This window comes from Lepidothrix coronata, unplaced genomic scaffold, assembly GCF_001604755.1.
Source record: "Lepidothrix coronata isolate B3197 unplaced genomic scaffold, Lepidothrix_coronata-1.0 Scaffold84, whole genome shotgun sequence".
Taxonomy (NCBI): domain Eukaryota; kingdom Metazoa; phylum Chordata; class Aves; order Passeriformes; family Pipridae; genus Lepidothrix; species Lepidothrix coronata.
This window is the reverse complement of record NW_016690264.1, coordinates 3,280,328-3,300,695: the sequence shown is the minus strand read 5'-3', so window position 1 is coordinate 3,300,695 and position 20,368 is coordinate 3,280,328. Positions and strand designations below refer to the sequence as shown.

At 35.4% G+C, this 20,368-nt stretch overlaps 1 protein-coding gene across 3 annotated transcripts in view; it reads left to right on the top strand.

Moving 5' to 3' along the window:
• The window catches only part of CUNH3orf67 (chromosome unknown C3orf67 homolog), a 72,279-nt gene that overhangs the window by 14,659 nt on the left and 37,252 nt on the right, over nucleotides 1-20,368 (top strand). For all 3 annotated transcript variants that reach the window (XR_001875742.1, XM_017820503.1, XM_017820502.1), the window contains exons 7-12: nucleotides 6,240-6,354; nucleotides 8,066-8,222; nucleotides 11,862-12,020; nucleotides 17,355-17,491; nucleotides 18,629-18,827; nucleotides 19,363-19,509. Coding sequence is in view for 2 of the 3 variants with exons in the window: in XM_017820503.1 (XP_017675992.1) it covers nucleotides 6,240-6,354; nucleotides 8,066-8,222; nucleotides 11,862-12,020; nucleotides 17,355-17,491; nucleotides 18,629-18,827; nucleotides 19,363-19,509 (914 nt within the window). In the remaining variant the exon portion in view is untranslated. The remainder of the gene's footprint in view (nucleotides 1-6,239; nucleotides 6,355-8,065; nucleotides 8,223-11,861; nucleotides 12,021-17,354; nucleotides 17,492-18,628; nucleotides 18,828-19,362; nucleotides 19,510-20,368) is intronic.

The following is a 20,368-nucleotide window of genomic DNA, read 5'->3' as shown; positions in this document are numbered from 1 at the left end:
TGAGATTTATTCTTGATAGGAGGTGCAGATGTCTGCATTTCAGCTTGCTTTTGTGGAGGGACATGCCAAGACGTGCAGAGTGATGGAAATGACGTGATCTGACCAGATGCCTACAGGCTGTCCTGTGCCACTCACCACCAAAGAGTAGTTATTTAAGCAGACAGCTAAATGCACATAGCATTAGATGCTCCATAATACAAATATATAGAAGCAGATCCTGTGAGAACTTTAAATTTGAATTGGAAAGGTGGAGACTGTTCTATAATTCTATTCTTCCTTAACTGGGTATGATCCTTTTAAGAAGAAAAAAATTCCCATTGGTCAAAATTAAGATAGATGATTCTTTGCATTCTTTTCAATCAGGTCATTATTGGCAGGCTTTCCCAATGAGCTCAGTACAACTGATAATCCATTCCTAAATCTTGCCACTAACATTTAGATATTTTGGTTTATTGTAAATTGGTAGGCAAAACCATTTCACTTGCTGTTCTGACGCTGAGATGCTTTCATTCTCTGTATTACTTTCAAAAAGGGATCAGAGCAAAAATGGAGATACTAATAAAAAAAATCCTAATATACTTTTAATTATACTAATAATTGTGCTAATAATTATACTAATAGAACAAATCTTATCATGGTGTTAGATGATGTCCTGGTGATATTAAAGAATAAATTACCGTCTTTAGGACTTTAGAGAGAAGAAATGTACTAATTATGTATATTTTGGTTGGTGGATGTAAGTAACGTGGAGTAAACTGACTCCTGTTTATATTTTTATATATTGAGAGGGTTTGTTAGTCAGGATTTTCATACGCCGAATTAAGTAAATTTTGTTAGCAACTTTGTTTTGTCTTTTTAAAGGGCAGACTTCTTAACAATTCTTACTAATTAGAATAAATGGTGTAAATATGAGAAATACGGCTGTCCTTGAGGGAACTGTTACATTACCAGGTGCGATCATAACCTTTTCTTTGCCTTTGTATACCTGAAAGGACAGATTGTCTCTTTAGAATAGAGACATTCATGGAAAGAATAACAAAGCAAAAAGAATAAAAGCCAATAAACTAAAGAAAAGAGCCAAAAGAACTAGCTGCAGGCATAAATAACTGCATTATAGAGGTAATTTGTTTAGATTCTTGAAAAGATGTCGGTAATAAACTTCCTACATATTAATACTCATTAGAGTACCTTGTACTGAAAAATTAAAAACTGGTTTTGGGAATTACAGTTTTCTAAATGATTTGGCACAGTTAGCCTTGTTTCAGAGGAAGATACCACTGTGCCCTAAAATAAAATTTGCTTAACACTTGAAAATAAGACAAAGATGAGCTCATTTCAAAACCAAGGATGTTAAAATATTTATAAAAGTTTCTAAAATATATGTTATGAAATGAACACTTCCAGAATGATTTTTTGAACCATGTGAGGCTCTAAGAGTAATTAAACTTTCAAAATAAATTATTCTTGATCAGTGAAAGTACCAGCTCATTCATTTATTTGGATAATTGATGCAAGTATGTCAAGTAGGGAGAGGTCAGGGTTCACCAGTTCTTCATAATTGTTCATATTTGGAAAGTTTTTCTATTCTAACTACCAGATTTGATGATTCTTGTTTTGCACCTGCCACCTGTATTACTCTCTCTTTATGTATACTGGTTAAGGGGACTTTGTGGGTTTTTTTCTTAATTCTCTCCAGAAAACCACTACCAACAGGAAATTCCAGTACCCAAAACAACTTGTTCTCCAGGTCTCTGTGACATATCAGTCTTCCAGATCTCTGATTTCATAGAGATTTGATTGATTTTCGACATAACTAAGTCTATTTTTATGAGGGCATGTGGATTTCAGGTGATCAGGCAGCCACTTCAATAATGTGTGGTATCTCCTATGAGACCAATTTACAAGTGGTGCATAAAATAAAACATATGTGAAGTAAAGGGTGCTCCCGAATAAGGAAACTTTAGAATCTGAAAGCATAGCAAATCAACTGACGATTCCTATTACTTTATTTTACTTTCTTTAAAATGGAGATGATGATAATACTATCTAATGTGCTTATTATGGAGAAAATGGTACTGCAGTTGCTAAGCACTAATATACTGATGTGCTAATAGTGAAGCTTTAGCAGAGGATTTTGTCTGGATTTTGACCAGGATACAAAGAGATTTGTGTTAATATTAAATTGTATGGGAGTTGCTCTTAGCTTTGCAACATCGAGGAAATATCTGCTTTCATGTTTGGTAAACTTCCAGGTTAAGTCATTTATAAGGAGAAAACCACTTTCATTTTAAGAACAGGTGAGCCTGATAAATGAAGCATCTCTTCAACAGTCCAGTGTCATTTTATTTTTCTAAGTTCATTTTAAGCCTTGAATTGAACATTAACAAATGGTTATAAATTATTATACATACAGAAGCAAAGTGAATGGCCAATCTGAGAAGATGAGTTTATCTGTACTCTTGGGTAGCTGCTACCATTTGCTTGCAATCTCACTATAGTTACCATTGTGAGGAGAATAGTCAGTCATAGTTGAAGATATAAAATAAAATTGAAAATTGAATTGGAAGGTAATTTTACTTTCAAATGGTTTGCAAATGTAGATGTTAAGTGTGAAGTGAATGCAGTTAATGACCATAGCTGGAAGAGTTATGCACCTGCTGATCACAGGAATATTATTATAAATGAGGTTGATTTTCTTGTTGACTACCTCATTTTTCTCAGCATGGTCTCATTACTTTTCTATCACATGTCTGACCCTTAGATATAAATACTCAAGCACACACATAATAAAAATACATTAACTCCTGTATAGATTTTTTGAAAATCAAGATGTGTGCTGCAGATGTTTCTTGCCTTTGTAGGTTTAATGTAGGTTCTACTTTTGGATAACAGGAAAAAAAAAAAAAAGTTGAGTTTCACCAGAAGTACTCGAGTCATTTTACAACTGAGAGATCTAATGTTCTAACTCCTGTTGTCTGAATTATTTCAGAAAAGTGTTTCTTCAGACCTGTGCTGTATTTTTGTTTTCCAATAAGCAATGTAACTGGAAAGTCTGGAAGTAACACTAACTCTTACATAATTATCTCCTTCTCTTAGGAAATAAATTATTTTACAGAATTTTTAGGACACCTTTCTTTAATTTTACCTCTTCAAATGTTTTAAAACTATTATTTGAAATAAATCATGTATCTTTAAGTGTGATTATAGGTATGTATCTAAGGTTTGCCCCTTTTTTATAGCACATATATCATCATAAAAAACTCTAATGTTAGACTTATATGATAGAGTCTGATATAAATGTATATATTTTTAGCTAAGTGAATGTGTTCAGTGTTACATTTTGGGATGTAACTGAGCTGTAGATACACCAATGGCCTTTCTGTAACTAAGGTACCTACTTTTTTTAAAGGAGGGACAGAGATAAATCTATTCATATAACAAATAAATAATACAATTTAAACATATTGAACTAATATTATGAAGTGAGCTTATGTATTTATTGCCAGTTGTTTGAAGATATGCAGGACCTAATTCCCAGCTCTTACTGCTCTGTTGTAGCATCATTTAAACCAACATTTGCTACTGAGAATTACCTAGTTTGAGTTTCAGTATTTTTATTTGCTTTTCAGCACTCAGATTACTGCAATTAGCTGGTTCCACAGCACAGTTGCTCAGCTCTACATGTAACCAGGAAATTTAGGGAGTTTCAGGCAACCACTTCTCCTGTACTTTGGAGTTCTTTGGTGCATCAATTTCTTAGCACTTCTGAACATCAAGATTTAGAGTGGAGAGTTCCTGAGAACTATGTCCATAGGTTTTTCACCAAAAGCAATATGGGAAGCAAAGTGATGGATGGAACTAAGCCTTGATCAGGGGCACAGGTTTAGCTGTGTGGCCAACTTGCTGGTGATTTTACGTGAATTATTTTACATCTTGCTTAAATTTCTTCAAAAGTAAGATCAAGTCCCAGGATTGTAAGACACTTATAGGTCTTCTGATGAAAGCACTTTTCAAGGACTTGATGGTATAATTTGTCAATTCATAAATATATATGCAGCTGGTACTGGAATCTGTTATGTCAAACGACAGCAATGGTGAGGATATCGTGTTCTTTCCTTGGCACAGTAGGGAAATTTCTGCTTTTGAAGTGTTTGTGATTTATGAGGAACTGCTAGTCTTTCAGAATGAAACAGCTAGTAGGCTCTTCCACTCTGTTTTGATTTGCCCACCCATGTTAGGAGTTTGCCCACCCATGAATAGATTAAAGATCAGGTTTGTCTGTAAGGGAGAGGAAAGAATCAGCAAGTTCTGGAGAGCTGGTGAACAGTTTGCTTTGCATGATGTTCTTAATGACTGTGGGGGAACAAGAAGGTGCTTCTGTATTTTTATTGCTGTACTAGTAGAACCTTTTCATGTTTACATACTTGCAGTATTTTTTGTACTGTCCTTGGTTGAACTCTCAAATTGCCATATCAGCTGAAGTATGTAACTTGCTCCAGAGTTAATGCCTTCTTAAGTTGACCTAAGAAAAGCTAAGAATGTTTTAGAGTGTTTATCTGCAAATTTTGGGTGACAACATTTCATTAGTTAAGCTACAGGTAGTCCTTAACTAATGAAAAATTGTTTTCAGTAATAAAGTTTAAAAACAAGTCTACAGTGCAGTCTCACAATTTTAAAGTAAAACCCAGCATCTGAATAGTGATAATGAATAATTACTTTTAACGACTCTACGTAGTGACAAAAAGTTGTTTATTGTAATTTTTGTCATCTTCTCAGAGGGGTGGCTAATTACAGAGAAATACCCATCTGTTAGAAATAGGCTTGTTCAAAAATAATAGGTAAATTAATCATTGTTTCCCCATACATTAGGCATATTTTCCCAGATTTCAGCCTTTAAAGTTTTGCCTGTGCTCTGGAGTAATAATGTAGGACTGTTGGGGGATGTCAGGGTTGTGCTGCTGTTGTGGTTTAACCCCAGCAGGCAGCTGAGCCCCACACAGCTGCTCTCACTGCTCCTGCAGAGGGTTGGGGGAGAGAATATACAAGGATAAAAGTACAAAAACTCGTGGGTTGAGATGAAGACTGTTTAGTAGGTAGAGCAAAAGCTGCACATGCAACCAAATCTAAATAAGGCATCTGCTCCTTCCCACGGGCAGGCAGATGTTCAGCCACCTCCAGGAACTCAGGGTTTCATCATGTGTAATGGCTACTTGGGAAGACAACATAACTCTGAACTTCCCCCTTTCCTTTTTTCCCCACAGTTTGTATTGCTGAGCATGACACCATAGGGTCTGGAATATCCCTTGGGTCAGTTGGGATCAGCTGTCCCAGCTGTGTCCATTCCCACCTTCTTGACCCCCTCCCAGCCTCCTCACTGGCATGGTGGGGTGAGGAGCAGAAAAGGCCTGGACTCTGTGTAAGCCCTGACCAGCAGTAATGAAAACCCCCCTGAGTTATCAACCCTGTTTCCAGCACAAATCCAAAGCATAGCCCTATGCAAGCTACTCTGAAGAAATTTAACTGTATCCGAGCCAAAATCAGTACAGCTACTTACAAGAATTGAAGAAACAGAACATAAAAATGACCCTGTTTATCATTTTAAAGGAAACCTAATTTTTTTTTGTGATCATGGCTGTGGTCTGAATTTATTAGAAATATTCAAATTCAGTGTCCTTGATGTCTTTGTGAGATGACCTGAATAGTGAGCAATAAACTTCTGCATTATAATTCACAGTTGAAGATATGTCCTCAGGAAGTAAAATAGACAAGCAATGTATTGTGTTTACCTTTAAGCTGACAAACAGTCTATGTAAAGTGACAGAGGCATTTTTAGGAAAAGAAAGCAAATAATGTTTTTCTGGTTAGCAGGCCCCAAGATAAGACAAGTTTAAGGGGCCAAAACATGTGTGATTATTAAAGGCTACTGGGTTCTCAGTTCAAACAAATTGAATTCTTTCATAGTCTGAAGGGCTGTGGAAATCTAGCAAAGAGTGTAGACTGCTGAAATAAAATTTGCATGTAGAGTGATTTTATATATGCAGGGCTATAGCCACCAAATTTGAATTGGAGAAAGAAATCTCATTACTCATCTTGTAAAAGAAGTAATTCTTAAATTCCATATTTGCTATCACTGACATAAAAGTTCTGCATATGAATATATTTTCTATGATTTCACAAAGATACTGGATTATTGAATTGACAAAGATCTGTTCCATTCTCTCCTGCCTTTTCTTTTATAGGATAACCGATTTAGGCAATATTAAAAGAAGATTGTATTTGTCAACAGTCCACAAGGAGTTGTCTGTAACCCCTCTGCATGCAAAAATTCCTCTGTTTATGATCAAGCGCAAAATAGTAGGTACCTTGGGAATATTCCTCGCGCTGTGGTTGAGCATGCTTTTTAATCAGGAATCTTTTATGGATGTTTATAGACTTGTTGAAATTATGGTTTGGTTTAGAACTCAGTTCCTACTGATTTCAAGACACGTGTATGTGTCCCCTCTACCAGGTGGCAGCAGAACTACTTAATACTACTACTCCTCTATCCTTCTTCCTGTATTAGGAATTCATTCCCCTTTCCCAAGAGTAATGCTCTTTGTGATGTATTTCTCTCTCCTGTTGATTCAGCCTTTGTAAAATTTGCTGTGTCCCTGATACTTCACATCATAGGGCTCCTGTTCACATGTCCCTTCTCCTGCAGTGACCTTTGATTACATTCTCTGGAGCTGCAGGTAGACTGTAGCTGATGGCTGCTCTCACATTCTTCAGGTTCTTCCTAATTCTGGCATATATAAAACAAAGCATATGTCAAACTGTTGAAAATAAAACAATAACTGTCATCTTCTCCCTGTCCCCCTTTCCCATGCCCAGCCACCACATATGGTAATAGCTGCCAGGATACAAAACCTGACGGTTACCACATAGCCATGTGAGGACTGAAGTCTCAAATACTGCTTTAGAAAATAAATTTCATACGAGAATAGTTAGATTTCAAATATTTTAAAATATTATTTGCACTGAGAGAACTAGATAACAGTATACTGAGCAGCTGTGAATTTAAGGCTAGACATGAGAGGGAATATTTTACAAAAACTTCTGAAGTTATACTTTTTTTAAGATAGCTTAGGTGAAGGCAGCTGTGAGAACTACGAGCATCTGTGTTTTTAAACATCAGAAACTCTAAATGGAAAACATAAAGCCACAAGAAAACATACTTGGTTAGTTCTTCTGGTTTTGCTATTTTTTTGTATGAAATCTCTGTTTTTTTCTAGGACGATCATGGAATTGTAATATGGTTTACATGCAAAATAGATACCTGTAGCTGCACTCCTGTATTATAAAATACGGCAATAGACAAATGGTGAATTAAGTGGAAAAAAGATTAAAATTGAGAGAATTTGAACAGTGGAATAGTGCAGGAGAGTGTAGCACATTGATGTTAGTGTTCTAAGAGTGTTTCCTGAACCAAATAACCATCTAATGAGAATTAAAATGGGTATTTAAGTAGGATCTTTAGCAACTCAGGCAATTGCCATTTTCTGATTTGCCTTTGGAAAGTAGTAGTTTTAAGATGTTGTGATACATTGCACTCTAGTCCAAACTAGGAGTTTACCGGATAGTTTCATTATGGAAGGGGTGCCAGTTTTGGAGAGGTCCTTTTGTTGTGAATCTCAGAAAGAAATCATCAAAGAATCTCAAACTTAAACTTCAGTAGCTCTAACTTACGAAGTAATACTGGATAATGATTCTTGTTGCCCCCAAGAAATCCTTCAATAAATATGCTTTCTTACAACTTAGCTGCAAAACATATCGTGGATATGCTGTGCTGAACTCCCTTGGGCTGGCAGTCACTAGGTCATACGTCCTTATCTGTTTGTAAAAGTAATTGTTCAAAATGCAAATACAGCAATATCTTATTTTGATATCAAAATGTTCTGCATTGTGAATCACAGCCTGTGAGAATCTAATACTCTGCTGACACCATTTGTAGAGAACTATACACTCATACTCTTCTGCAGTGATTAGTGTCAGGGTTTTACTAAAGAGTATTGTTTCTCTTTTCTAGTGGTGCAATATGTGTATTGACTTGGCAGCATTCACCAGTGAAATATTCAGAGGAGCTGTCTTCCAGTCTTTGGATGGAATTATTATTTCAGCTAACTGTAAGCTACGAAAGATCTTCACTTTAAAATCCAAGCCAGAAGATACAGCTGAGGAAAATGGTGTGTTTTAATTACTATCTTCTCTTGATCATAACTGTTCACGTAAAATCAAAAGCTTCTTTTTCGTCAGATTGGCAATTTGAAAGATTACATGATTTCATGGAAATTAAGGTAGTAGCACAGCATATTAAATCTGCCAGTGACAGACACATATTTAATTAGTTAATTAAATATGTGTGTACTCCTCTGTTTTAAACATTGAATTCCTTAGAAGTATTTTATTGAACAAATTCAGGTAAGATTTATCAAGTAGAGAGCTTGTTTTAATGAGGGTCTCTTATGCTGATAGAAATCAGGTTTTGGCCAAGAAGAGAGTGTCTGAAAGGAAAGAGAAATACTTAAAACTTAGCAACATTTGCTGTTTGTTTTCTTAATTTTGGACATTAGCAGCTGATGAAAGATTTCATCTTTAAATAATCCAGGAAAAAACTGTTACAAAACAATATTATGTGAAACAGAGCTATGAAACTATCATAAACACCTCTGATCTTATGTCCATTTATCCTCATGTGTCCTTGTTTATTGGGAAAATAATGTTGGTGGTGAACTGAAAAATGAGAAGTCTTTTTTTCTGTGATAGAGCAGGATATTGGTCGAAGTTTAGCAGTCTCCATGCTAGCATCATAATTCTGAATCATCCTTTTCCAAGGGAGAGAACTGCATTCCTCACTGGTATTTGCAGTAATAGAAGAGGAATTGCAAAAGCACAGCTGGCACTTTCTTATTTTAAAGGCACCCTAGGTATAGTTCAGCTTCAATTTCATTCACATTTTCATTTTGTGGCTTTTAAAGAACACACCTGAAAAAAGGGGTCTGGTTTCAGAAGGAGGGATAGTCAGCAGTATTGTAAGTGTAACAAAATGTATCTTCCATTTGGAAACCCTAAACCAATAGGGGAGAATAAGCAATCCTTGTGATTACTCCTCTGATTTCTTCTAGGTAAGGCTGGGGAAAAGAAATAATTTTAAAAATGTCTGCAGAGAGAATCTGGTAAATTCTCAGCAGGAAACTGCAGTTAGAGGTCTCACTGGCATTAATTTAATTTAATTCCATTGGTGTATTGTTTTCTCTCTTCCATTCTAAACAGTTTTTGAAATGTGCTTAAATGTTCTAAATGAGTTCCAAAATTCTAAAATGTAGTTAGCATAATGAGTAGACAGCTTTAATAAACTGTGTGCGTAGTAAAATACTGTACTTTTAATTACTTCATTATCAATTCTATGATTATTACACAGCTGGTGGGCATTAGTATTTTCTGTATATTTATGAATTTCCTCATCTAGGCAATTCATGGGATCACAGAACTGTTTAGGCTGGAAAAGACCCTTAAGATCATCAAGCCCAACCATTAACCTAGCACTGCCACCACTAACCCGTGTCCCTGAGAGCCACATCCAGGGATAGTGACTCCACCACTGCCCTGGGCAGCCTGTCCTAGTGCTTGACAACCCTTTCGATGAACAAATTGTTCCTAATATCCAATCTAAACCTCCCCTGGAACAACTTGAGGCCATTTCCTCTTGTCCTGCCGCTTGTTACCTGGGAGAAGAGAGCAACACCCACCTCACTACAAGCGATAAGATCTCCCCTCAACCATTTCTGAAGGCTGAACAACCCCAGTTCCCTCAGCTTCTCCTCTGGTCTTGTTCTCTGGACCCTTCTTAAACTTACATTGCAGCTGAAGGTTTGGCTGAATTAAAATGATTCTACACTTCCTACCCAATTACAGAAAAACAACAGTAAGGGCTTTTTTGTTATTATTAATTAAGTTTCAGATAACAATCACTATTTGATAAAGCTTTTGCCCTCTCAGATGATTGGACCAGTTAGTTGAGCTCCACTGAATGCAATGACTTTGCGATTTGTAATGAGAGTTGTCATGCTTTAGCCCCAGCCATCAACTAAACACCACACAGCTGCTCACTCACTTGCCCCCTGTGGGATGGGGTCGAAAAGTGGAAGGGTAAAAGTAGGAAAACTCATGGGTTAAGATACAAACAGTTTAATAATTGAAGTATTATAAATTGTAATGTAAGGGGGGGGGGGGAGAAAAATAAATCTCTAGAAAAACAAATTATGCAAATGAAAAACAGTTGTTCACCAGCAGCAGCCCCCTCAGTCAGCTTTCCCTCTAGTTGATATGTTGAGCACATTGCCATATGGTCTGGAGTATCCCTTGGGTCATTTGGGGTCAGCTGTCCCTGCTATGTCCCCTCCCAGCTCCTTGTGCACTCCCAGCCTCCTCGCTGGCAAGCCAGCATGGGAAGCTGAGAAGTCCTTGTCTCCTTGTCTTAGTGTAAACACTGATGAGCAACAACTGAAACATCAATATGTTACTAACACTTCTCATCCCAAATCCAAAACACAGCACTGTACCAGCTACTAGGAAGAAAATTAACTCTATCTCAAAAGAAGCCAGGACAAGGGTCGAGTTCTTTGATTCAACCTCCTTGTGGTTGAAGCAGTGGTTTCAAAGTGCAGTGAGTGTGTTACTCTTTTTAAGCAGCAAGTTTACAATATGCTTTGTGTTCTTAAAATGATAGCAAATGCAAAGGAGAAACCACTTATACTAAGAAATTATTTCTGTATGAGATCATTGAGATAGAAGAAGAAATAATTCATCTTCTCTGCCCCATGATACTGAAGTACACAAGTTTAATCTATATCTAGTTTCTGGTTTCCATAGTAATCCCAAAGTTCTGTGTGGGGTTTTTATCACTAAGTATTGTCCAACAGTGATAAATAATGTACTGGCTTGGCAAAAAAAATGGTTGAAAAAATACGTCCACTACTGAAGCACAATATGGAACACTTGAATTTTTTTATTAGTATCTCAATAATCGATCCATTGTTCAAGTTTGGGGTTTGGGTTATGTTTTCCTCTTCTTATCCTTGGAAAATGTGCTAATATTCGTTTCCTTACTATATTCAAGTCTTCTAGAATTTGGAAGGAATTGACATCATAACATGGTTCTGACATGGATTCCTTTCTTCAAAGAGAATAGCTTTCATAAACTCAGTGTATATTGGTTATCAAAGGGAAAGCAGAGATAGTCAGATCACATTCTACTAGTACCTGATGTCACAGGAATAGATAGGTTGACAGCTTTTCAGTTTATCATGAAAGTGTAATGGCGTCCAAATTTTGAAATTAAAGCTTGTGAAATTCTTTATTTGCATATATGGGACTTCTCCTTTTGCTACTTCAGTACCACTGGTATAAATACCATTTTCAGTGTTCATTTTATATAAAAATCACTATATCAGTATTACAATTAAAGCTGAATTGTAATAAAAATTATAAAAAATGTATTTTGTGGTTCTGTTTTGCTTGTATACTGGAGAAATCAAAGAAGATGATTTCAAAGAAGTTGATTTTCTTTTCCAGCCACTAGTGTATATTACTTTAACTGCATTTCAAAATTTTTTGACCTAAAAATTTACACGATATAATTGTAAAATTTACATGCTTATTGTCTTAAAAGTGAACAATTACAGCAAATTTTTCAAATTACTATAGTCTACTAAATTGTTGTAGCCATATGAACTAAAGTATATGTAATCTACCAAATAATGTGAATTGAATTTAATTCCATAATGTCACGGGAGTGAAGTAAAGCCCATGTTTTTTGATTCTAGTTAAGCGTGTTGTTCCATCTGTGCCACGTGATCCCACAGATGTTATTCCTCGAACCTGTCAGCTAAATAGAGATGTGCCACAAGTTACTCAAGTGCTGAACCTAACAAAAATTCAGAAGCCAGAAGTAAAATGTAGGGAATATCCGGTGCAAGAAACAGGTATTCTGTTGTATTAAAATACTGTGAATACGATCGATACAGTATGTGTACAAATAATGGATGTTTTTGTAAAAGTTCCAGTGTCTTAAAATAAAACGTGACAGCTCCTGCAGAGCTGCAGTGCCATGAGCACATAGACTGTTTTGTACTTTGAGATCTATGTGCAGTCTGAACAATTCTAATTCAGGTGTGGGGTTTATAATAGTATTTGAGATATGTCATCTGAATGTACATTGAAGCATTGTACAGTGAAGTTGGTACACTTCTTTTTGAACTGTTCACATAAATGAAACTCTTCTGACAACATGACTATGCAGTCTCCTCAGCTTATACTCTGAAATAGGAGATCTTGTATTATTGGTGTCTCAGAATTATTTGAATGTTTCCGTAAGCTACAAGATAATAAACCATATAATTCAGATTTTGGCAGCATTGCATAGAAGAGATTTATTAAACACATTGGGCAGTCATGTGCTAATACAAACTATTGACTAGGGTAAAAAGTAAGAGAAAGAAAAGAGAGGATTAAATTTTAAATTATTGTTCCAGCTGAAGGCTATCAACAGGAGACCTCAAAAGTGGTTTTTTTTTCTAGGCTTTGTATTGTTTGTTATAGTTATGAATAATCTCAACAGAGATCTGAATTATATGGGATAAAAATTGTGATGTGATACAGATACTAGTTTAATATAAAGAGTGGGACTTCAGAGAGTTTTAAACTTGTGAGATGGGCAATCCCCTATGTGCTTTTTCATGAAGAACAGTACAGACCAGGTAACATGCAGGAAACATCATAGTCTGTGAAGCAAGGTTTCAGTTTACTGGTTTTATTTCTTGTGGCCACCGTGTTGAAAAATTATGGTCTAGGGACCACTGTACTGGGTAAATGTGTAACATGATACCCTGTAAAGTCTAGCTTTGCTAAATGCAAAGGATTGTACACTGGAGAGGAATGTTAACTGCTGTTAAGATTTGAAGTATCAAAATTAAATGACTCAAGGAAGGAAGGTTATCATCACCATAGATACAGCTCAGTAGAATTTTCAGATTTTAATATTTTTTAAAAAACTAAGATAGTAGCAGAAAATTCAAATACATGTGAAATGAAAAAGGTATCAAACCTTTAAATCAGTTTTGCATTATTATCTGAAATACTTTATACATAATCGGTTAAACCATCTCAGAAAAGATTTTACAGACCAAGAAGTGATTCAGGGAGAAGCAGAATGAATGAAAAATTCTCATGTGAAGATAAGCTGAAGTACAAAGAAAGTTCAATAAAAGCTGTTTTTCCTATCTCATGGCACAAAACCAAGAGAAAATGCCCTGTTACACAGAATATGATTAAAATATGGAATCCACTGCTGCAAGAAGCTGGCAAAGAAATTTGTATGATTCCAAAATCAATTGGCCATTTATATGGGTAAGAGTAATGTATTTAGCACCAGTAAAAATGTGAAGGGAAAATTTAATCTTATTCTTCCAAGTTTTTCCACCCTTTCTCTAAGAACTGTGTTGAAGGCAGATGATTTCATACATCTCTGCTGAAATTGTCGTGGGGCATTTCTGAAGCATTTGGGTTTGGCCTTGGTTTGAAACTGGATGTTAAGAGAGATTATTGGCCTGTTCTAGACTAGCACTTCCTGTGGGTTTATGTTTAAATTGGCATGTCTGTCTGCTTAAGATTTGTAAGGCAAGAATCGGTAGAAACTGAACTGGAGATGCAAATGCTAAGATTTGAAATCGTTTAAATAGACTTGGGCCAGAGAATTTACACCTTTTTTACTAAAGCTGCTGTTTTGCTTTAAAACTGTGTATTGTTTCCTACCTGCAGTAACATCAACAGCAGAATTTCACTAAAGCAAATGTCTTTACAGTCCTTATTGTTTTGATTCAAAATACTGATTATCTTTTTAAAACAACTTTGTAATGAGATAGATCATCGTTGAAGAACAGCAGTAGAGAGAGACGTAGATTGTTTGTGTTCATTATTGGAACTCTGCAGTTGTAAAATTATTCATAACCAGTAATGGCCTTAACATAACCATGTAAAGAATGAAATAAAATTCTCAGCTATTGACAAGTTTCTTTGCTAGCTGAACAAAGTCAGGGGGTTTTTTTAATCAGTTTTTTGAGTTTTGAAGACATCAGCTACAATTCCAATGAGGAAATAAATTGATGTAGAAAAAAACCATATTTTTCACCAATGTTCACTAAATTTCATTGATTAGAATTCTAAACATATCAAAAATGTAATTTACTTACTCCCAGGTTATTACTGTTTTTGTAAATCTAGTTGAATGCATGCATAACTGACCTGTGCTCTTTTTTTTTTAAGTTATTCTGTAGATCCATTTGCAATAGTAAATATCTAGAATATTTGCAAGCACTTCTTAAAAATGAGTTATAATGGATTATAATGAGTGCTCTAATTCATGTCTTTCATGGAGAACTGATAGTTTCACTCTTCTTAAAATGTTGGATTGATTATTTTCAGCATAAAATTGAGGAGTACATAAACTTCGTCCTGCTAGAACTTAAAAAAATGCACAGGTGAAATCTATCTCTATAGACACCCTCTTTCCTCTACTCTTTTGTTACGTTATTATTGGCTTTTGAACAAGACACAAGACTAGACCTTTGGTTTAGACCATATAATAGTTGTAATGTCTTACTGAAGTATTTCATTTTCCTCTTGCTCTGTACCACCTTCTACGAGTCACATGATTATACCAAAACAGAGTGGTAGAACATGTTTTGAGAAGGAAGTTGGACTGAAGTAGTTTAGAAGTGGGTCTGAACAAGCAAATTAGATAAAGAACCCATTTCCAACACATCTTCATCAGTGTAGGCATTGTTAGAAGTGGTGCTGTAAGTAGATACATTTTTATCCCACTGGACTTAGTACTTCCTCACTCCTGAGGATTCTCATCTTTAGTATGTGAATTCAGGGAATAATGATTTCCACCGTTTCTGTTAAAATGCTCTGGAAATACATGTGCAAAGTATTGACCAAAGGAATAAGATTACAGAGAATGATAACAACCGTTTAAGTTCAATATTACACCATCTCATGAAACTCTAAGGAAAAATAAACTTTGAGAACAACCTTGATAATATCAAAGGTTTTTAAAAAACACTTTTTAAACTTCTTTTCTTCTGCTTTTACCAGAATATGAAAAAAACAACTCATAAATATTTCATCCTCCACACTAAGCTCGCATGCTGGTGCTTTTTCAAGTTAACTTTTGTTCTCTCTCAATGTACCTCATTAATAAAGGCAATCTTTGTCCTGTAGCAGCTGAAATGAATAATAGGAGTTTTACATTTTTGCTTAGAGTAAGCCCCTTCATACATTTACTTGTTTAAGTTATATTCAGCTTCTTTTTTCAAGCAAGTACCAGTTTTGTAATATTAAAGGGGAAATAATACTTTTAAAGTATTATTGCCCTACAAGTAGTCCAGCCAAAGTTCCGTTGTAAAGTTGGATTATAAATTTGCTTTTGAAGTAGCAGAGGAAACTGTGGAATCCAGACTCTCAGAGGCTGTATTCAAAAATAAATACTTCTTGACTTGATTGTCAAAATACAAGGGACTGTAAAATTTAGATGAGTACAATAGTGTGAATGATGTATCTAAACAGAAAAATGACTGTTTATTTAAAATAAGACTCAAGTTTTACCATCAAGGCTACAAAGACATATAGGCCTTAGGAATATATAGGAAAGTAATTAATGATAACATCCCTCAGCTGCATGAAAACTAAATGCCTTCAGTTTAAGGTCTAATCTTTTTTTTAACCCCATCTTACAAACATAGCATGTGGGCCTCCAGACACGCTTTTCAAATTTCAGAAGTTGGCCTCCTTGAAAATGGAAGCTTTGTAAATTTAAGTACATTTTAATTGGAAAATGTTCTTTTTATCCATTAAACTTTTGGTTTGATAATCAAAAGCCCAAATTATTTTAGTATCATCCACTTTTAATTACACATAATATTCATTATGTCATCAACACTGTTATGTGTAGATGTAGGTAATTAATTGCAGTCAATTAATGTGTTCATAAAGAGAGATATTAATGCAAATCAACTTTTCTAATTGGAGCTAACAACATCCCAAGGTAGTCAGCAAATTAAAGAAATTGATGTTAAACCAAAACAGGTCGTCTAATCTTGTGAAATGGCAGCTGTTAGCAGCAACCAAATGTCACATTAGGAAAAAGGGGGGAAGGTAATGGCAGAAAGTGGCTTCTTTTGTGCTTATTAGTACAGTAAATTATGGTATTTGGGGGCTGATGCATGATCTGTTTTTCATTTCCTTGATGACACTGTAAATAAAGCTGATCTTGAAATAAGGTTATGAAAAATGCTTAGGGGAATCGACAAACTGTTTTATTTCTACTTAGTTGCTTTATGAAGGTGTCAGATCTCTAAAGTGAGATAGCAATTTAGCACTGAAGTTGTAGCAAGAAAATATCTTTAGACGGTTTAAGTATTAAATATAAATTAATGTGAAGATACTGTTTTTATCAGGTCTGGAAAGGAGAATTCACTGACAATCTTGGAGAATTAAAAAAGAGGAAAATAGATAGTACATGCAGTTCTGCAACCCTGATGATAAAATTAATACATACTCATTTTCCTGTCCTTCCTTTTTAAATTTTTTCAGAACCTTCACCTGTTTACTTTTTGCTTGTCTTGCAGACTGGTTGGCAATTTCTGTGCTTGAAAAGAATTATTTGAATAAATCTACACTTTAAGCAGTAAAAAAATAAATAGTAAAAGGGGCAGAACATTTTACCAGCAATAGAGTGTGTTTGCAATATTAGGGCTCAGCCCTGGCAATACAGTAAATTCAGTAATTTCAAAAAGCAAGCTATATAGTAAAGAGTAAATAATTCTCTTAGCTGTGACTGATACCTTGACAGCCTTGCCTCAGGTTTTTTGTATTATTATTTATTTATTCTGTTATTTATTAATTAGAGTTCTTTTTTCTTCCTGTCAGAAGTTAGGTTTTTATTGAAGTTCTAAAGAAATCATGCAAACCAATTTTTTGTTTATAAATATCCCCCTTTTATATAAATCTTTAAAGCAAGGGGATTAGAAATATGTCTCTGTAATGGACCAGAAGTTTCTTGCTTGTATGTTGACACACTTTTATAAAATAGACATTTGCTATTCCTATGTTTCTAGGGATTGTGCTTTAAAGAAACATAGTTTTTAGGTATATGTAGTATTCATAATTTGAATTATGAATTAGTTGATTTGAAAAATACTACTTTTTATTGTTTGTAAGTACTGTAATTTTTTTAACTGTTATTTTTCTTAACTTAGGTAGCTTGGTTAATAGAGGACAAGGCAACATACGCAGCAGTAAAACTCAGGATGTATCACATATTGCATTTGGATCAAAAATCCTTGGGCCACCTCCATCTTCAAACAGGAGAGTCAGTACAAAGGTACCTGGAGAGGTAAGAAGGTTTAAATTCCTACAACGCTACTGGCACTTCAGCAAAGGAAAAGACTGACAAGCAGAGGAATTACACTAAAGGTTTGTTTCAGTGGCTGTCCCCGGAATACTGTGTTAGGTCATGGACCCCAGTACAAGAGACCCTGTAACATCCAGTGGGGAGCAAGGAAAATGCTTGGGTGGCTACAGCACAGGGCATGGATTAGTTCATCCCCCAGGACAGAAGGCTAAGGGAGAATCTGGTTGCTATTTTCAATTAATGCAGGGCTATAGAGAAGCCAGGCCTCTTCTGAGAGGTGCCATGAAAGACCAAGAGGCAGAAAGCCCTAATGGCAGGGGGTCTCTGACTAAACATAGTGATAAAGTGGTTCAGTACCAGAACAGGGTCACAGGGAGTTGTGGAACTCAGAACTTTCAAAGACAACAAAACGTGACTGAAACAGGCTGATTTAACTTAAGCATCATGCCTAAAGAGGTCTTGTTCTACCCTGATTACTGTGATTTCTTATCATTCTTATCTTTCTGAATTTTTTGTTCTAGACTGCTGAAATTAATGTATGTAAATATTTTTCCTTATGATGTGAGCTGTTGTACAGAGCAGAAACTGCATTTCAGTATGCTCTGATAGTCAGCCATGCAGTAGCTCATGTGATGCTGTCGATTCCAATGCCAGGGAAAACCCCTGCTCTCAGTCTGCCAGCAAACAATATGCAGGTTTTTGGAATCTCCTCAGGACTACAATTCCCAGTTTAACACTGTGACTAAAGGATCCACTTCTGTAGGAATTCAGTTGAAAGCTAAGATGTAAAATGAGATTCCTTTCTCCCAAAAAGAAAAGACTTCTGAAGTCTAGAATAACTACAAGTTTTATTCTTTTTATTCTGATAGTGAATTTTAGGGTTTTTTTCACTTTTCTTTGCCTTGTTTTCCATTCACTCAGTGAAAAAAAAACCTGCCTGTTACTAGGCTGTAAAAATTGAGCATACCACACTGAATCACACCTACCAGGAAGTTTCCTGAAAAGATAGTAATTAAAAAAAAGATTTGGAAATATTTATTTGAAAAATAAGCGTAATTCAAAATGTGTATTTACTTTGGAATATTTTGAAAGCCATTACATTTTTTGTCTTTTATCAAGAAAATAGTGTCTTTCAAGATAACAAAGACCTCGGATAGCAAAAGTAATAGATCATGCCGACTTCAAAATTCAGGAATGCCAGCTGAATCCATACAAGACATTGAGAGATTGGAGCTGTCATTCTCATCATGCAATGATTATTTAGATCAAGGAGGCAAAAGAAATACTCACCAAACAACTGAAGATGCATGTCAAAATGGTAAGAGTATAAAGCAAAGAATATGTAGAGTTTTCAAACTGCCAAAATTTGTGAATTATTCTGCCTTTGGAATGTAAGAATTAATTCTTTGTTTTTCTAATCCCTTATCTGCCTTATTAATTACTGGAGACATATTTATTAAATCGTAGCTTATTCTCCAGTATGAGCTTGAATAAATGCTCATTTTCTCTGCAGGTATTCGTATTGTGTTTGAGCCAGGGGTCAGCACCTGCTGGCAGTAGCCACAGTTTATGCACATACTCCGCTTTCCCTCATGCTGTGCAAACAACTGAGCTGCTGCAGTGGCTCTTGATTACTTTGCAGACTTTTGCAAGCCTGTTTTTTATAACTTCTATGGCTTGCCCATCTTCCATACCTATTATTAAATTTTTACTTCCTTGTGACTGTCATATTCCTGCTGCCCTACAAGACTCCCATGCTATTTGGAAGATGTTTGTATCCCAGTGTAGTGCTGCTTTATGCACACAATATGAATGTTCACAGGCATTTCATAAGCTTCTACATTGCATTTCAGACCCTGAAATTCAGACTGAGAAAACATCTGTGAGTGGAGAAGCAGATTTTCAGCTCACCTCACCACAAGTACCATCAGCAGACAAGAACAGTCATAAAAGATTATCTCTAAAAAATGCAGCCAAAACCACATGGGAGATAACCAGTGGTATGACGCTCATTTTATATTATTTTACATTTCATTTCTATGTGGTGTGAGGGACTATCTGTTGTAAATTTCAAAGGACCCAGAAGCAGTTCACATAAAATATAAATGTCTGTGTTGTGGGGGATTACGGAAATCAAACACCCTGCAACAGAATTGCTTTTGAGCGTTGATAAAGATTTGCAGGATTAAGCAGAGTACCAGAGCAGTGAAAGAATATAAAAAGAAACATTCTGTGCTCTCATAATTAAAGGAAAAGAACTAAAAATAATTTATTCTTTAAATCTCTAATAAATTTAACACTGAAGATTCCAAACATGAAATTTTACTTGTCACAAATAAGAGTTTAGAATATTAACTATGGTAGCTATGTAATCTCTGGGGGGGTTGTTTGTTTATAAAGTTCAGTGGTGAATTATATTTTGTTCTTATTCACAGAAAGACACCTCAGCTTATGTTTTGGGTTCAAAAGCTTTATGTTTTGTCTGCCAAAAGGTGTGGATATTTTTTTGTCATACAGTGTCAATCAACTTGCTCTGCCTGTGTCTGGGAAGTACTTTCTTGTGGCAAAAGTAGCCCTTCTCTCTATGAAAAAGTAGTGTTACTTTCTGTTAAAAGGCATAGCCACCAATTTGAAAAGTGGTCAGACTACTCAAATGTGCTCAAAATTGACCAACGAGATTTTCCTTCACAATATGAGTGATTTCCATTTGGTTTATTCTTTGAGGATGTTTAGAAGCAATTATATACTAAGACAGTGTCAGTAATTGCTATTTTGGGTATCATAATTTGACTGAAAGAGATTCAAGATGTTCAGGCAAGTAGAACCTTCTGGAGAATTTTTTGATTGCTTCCTGTTTAC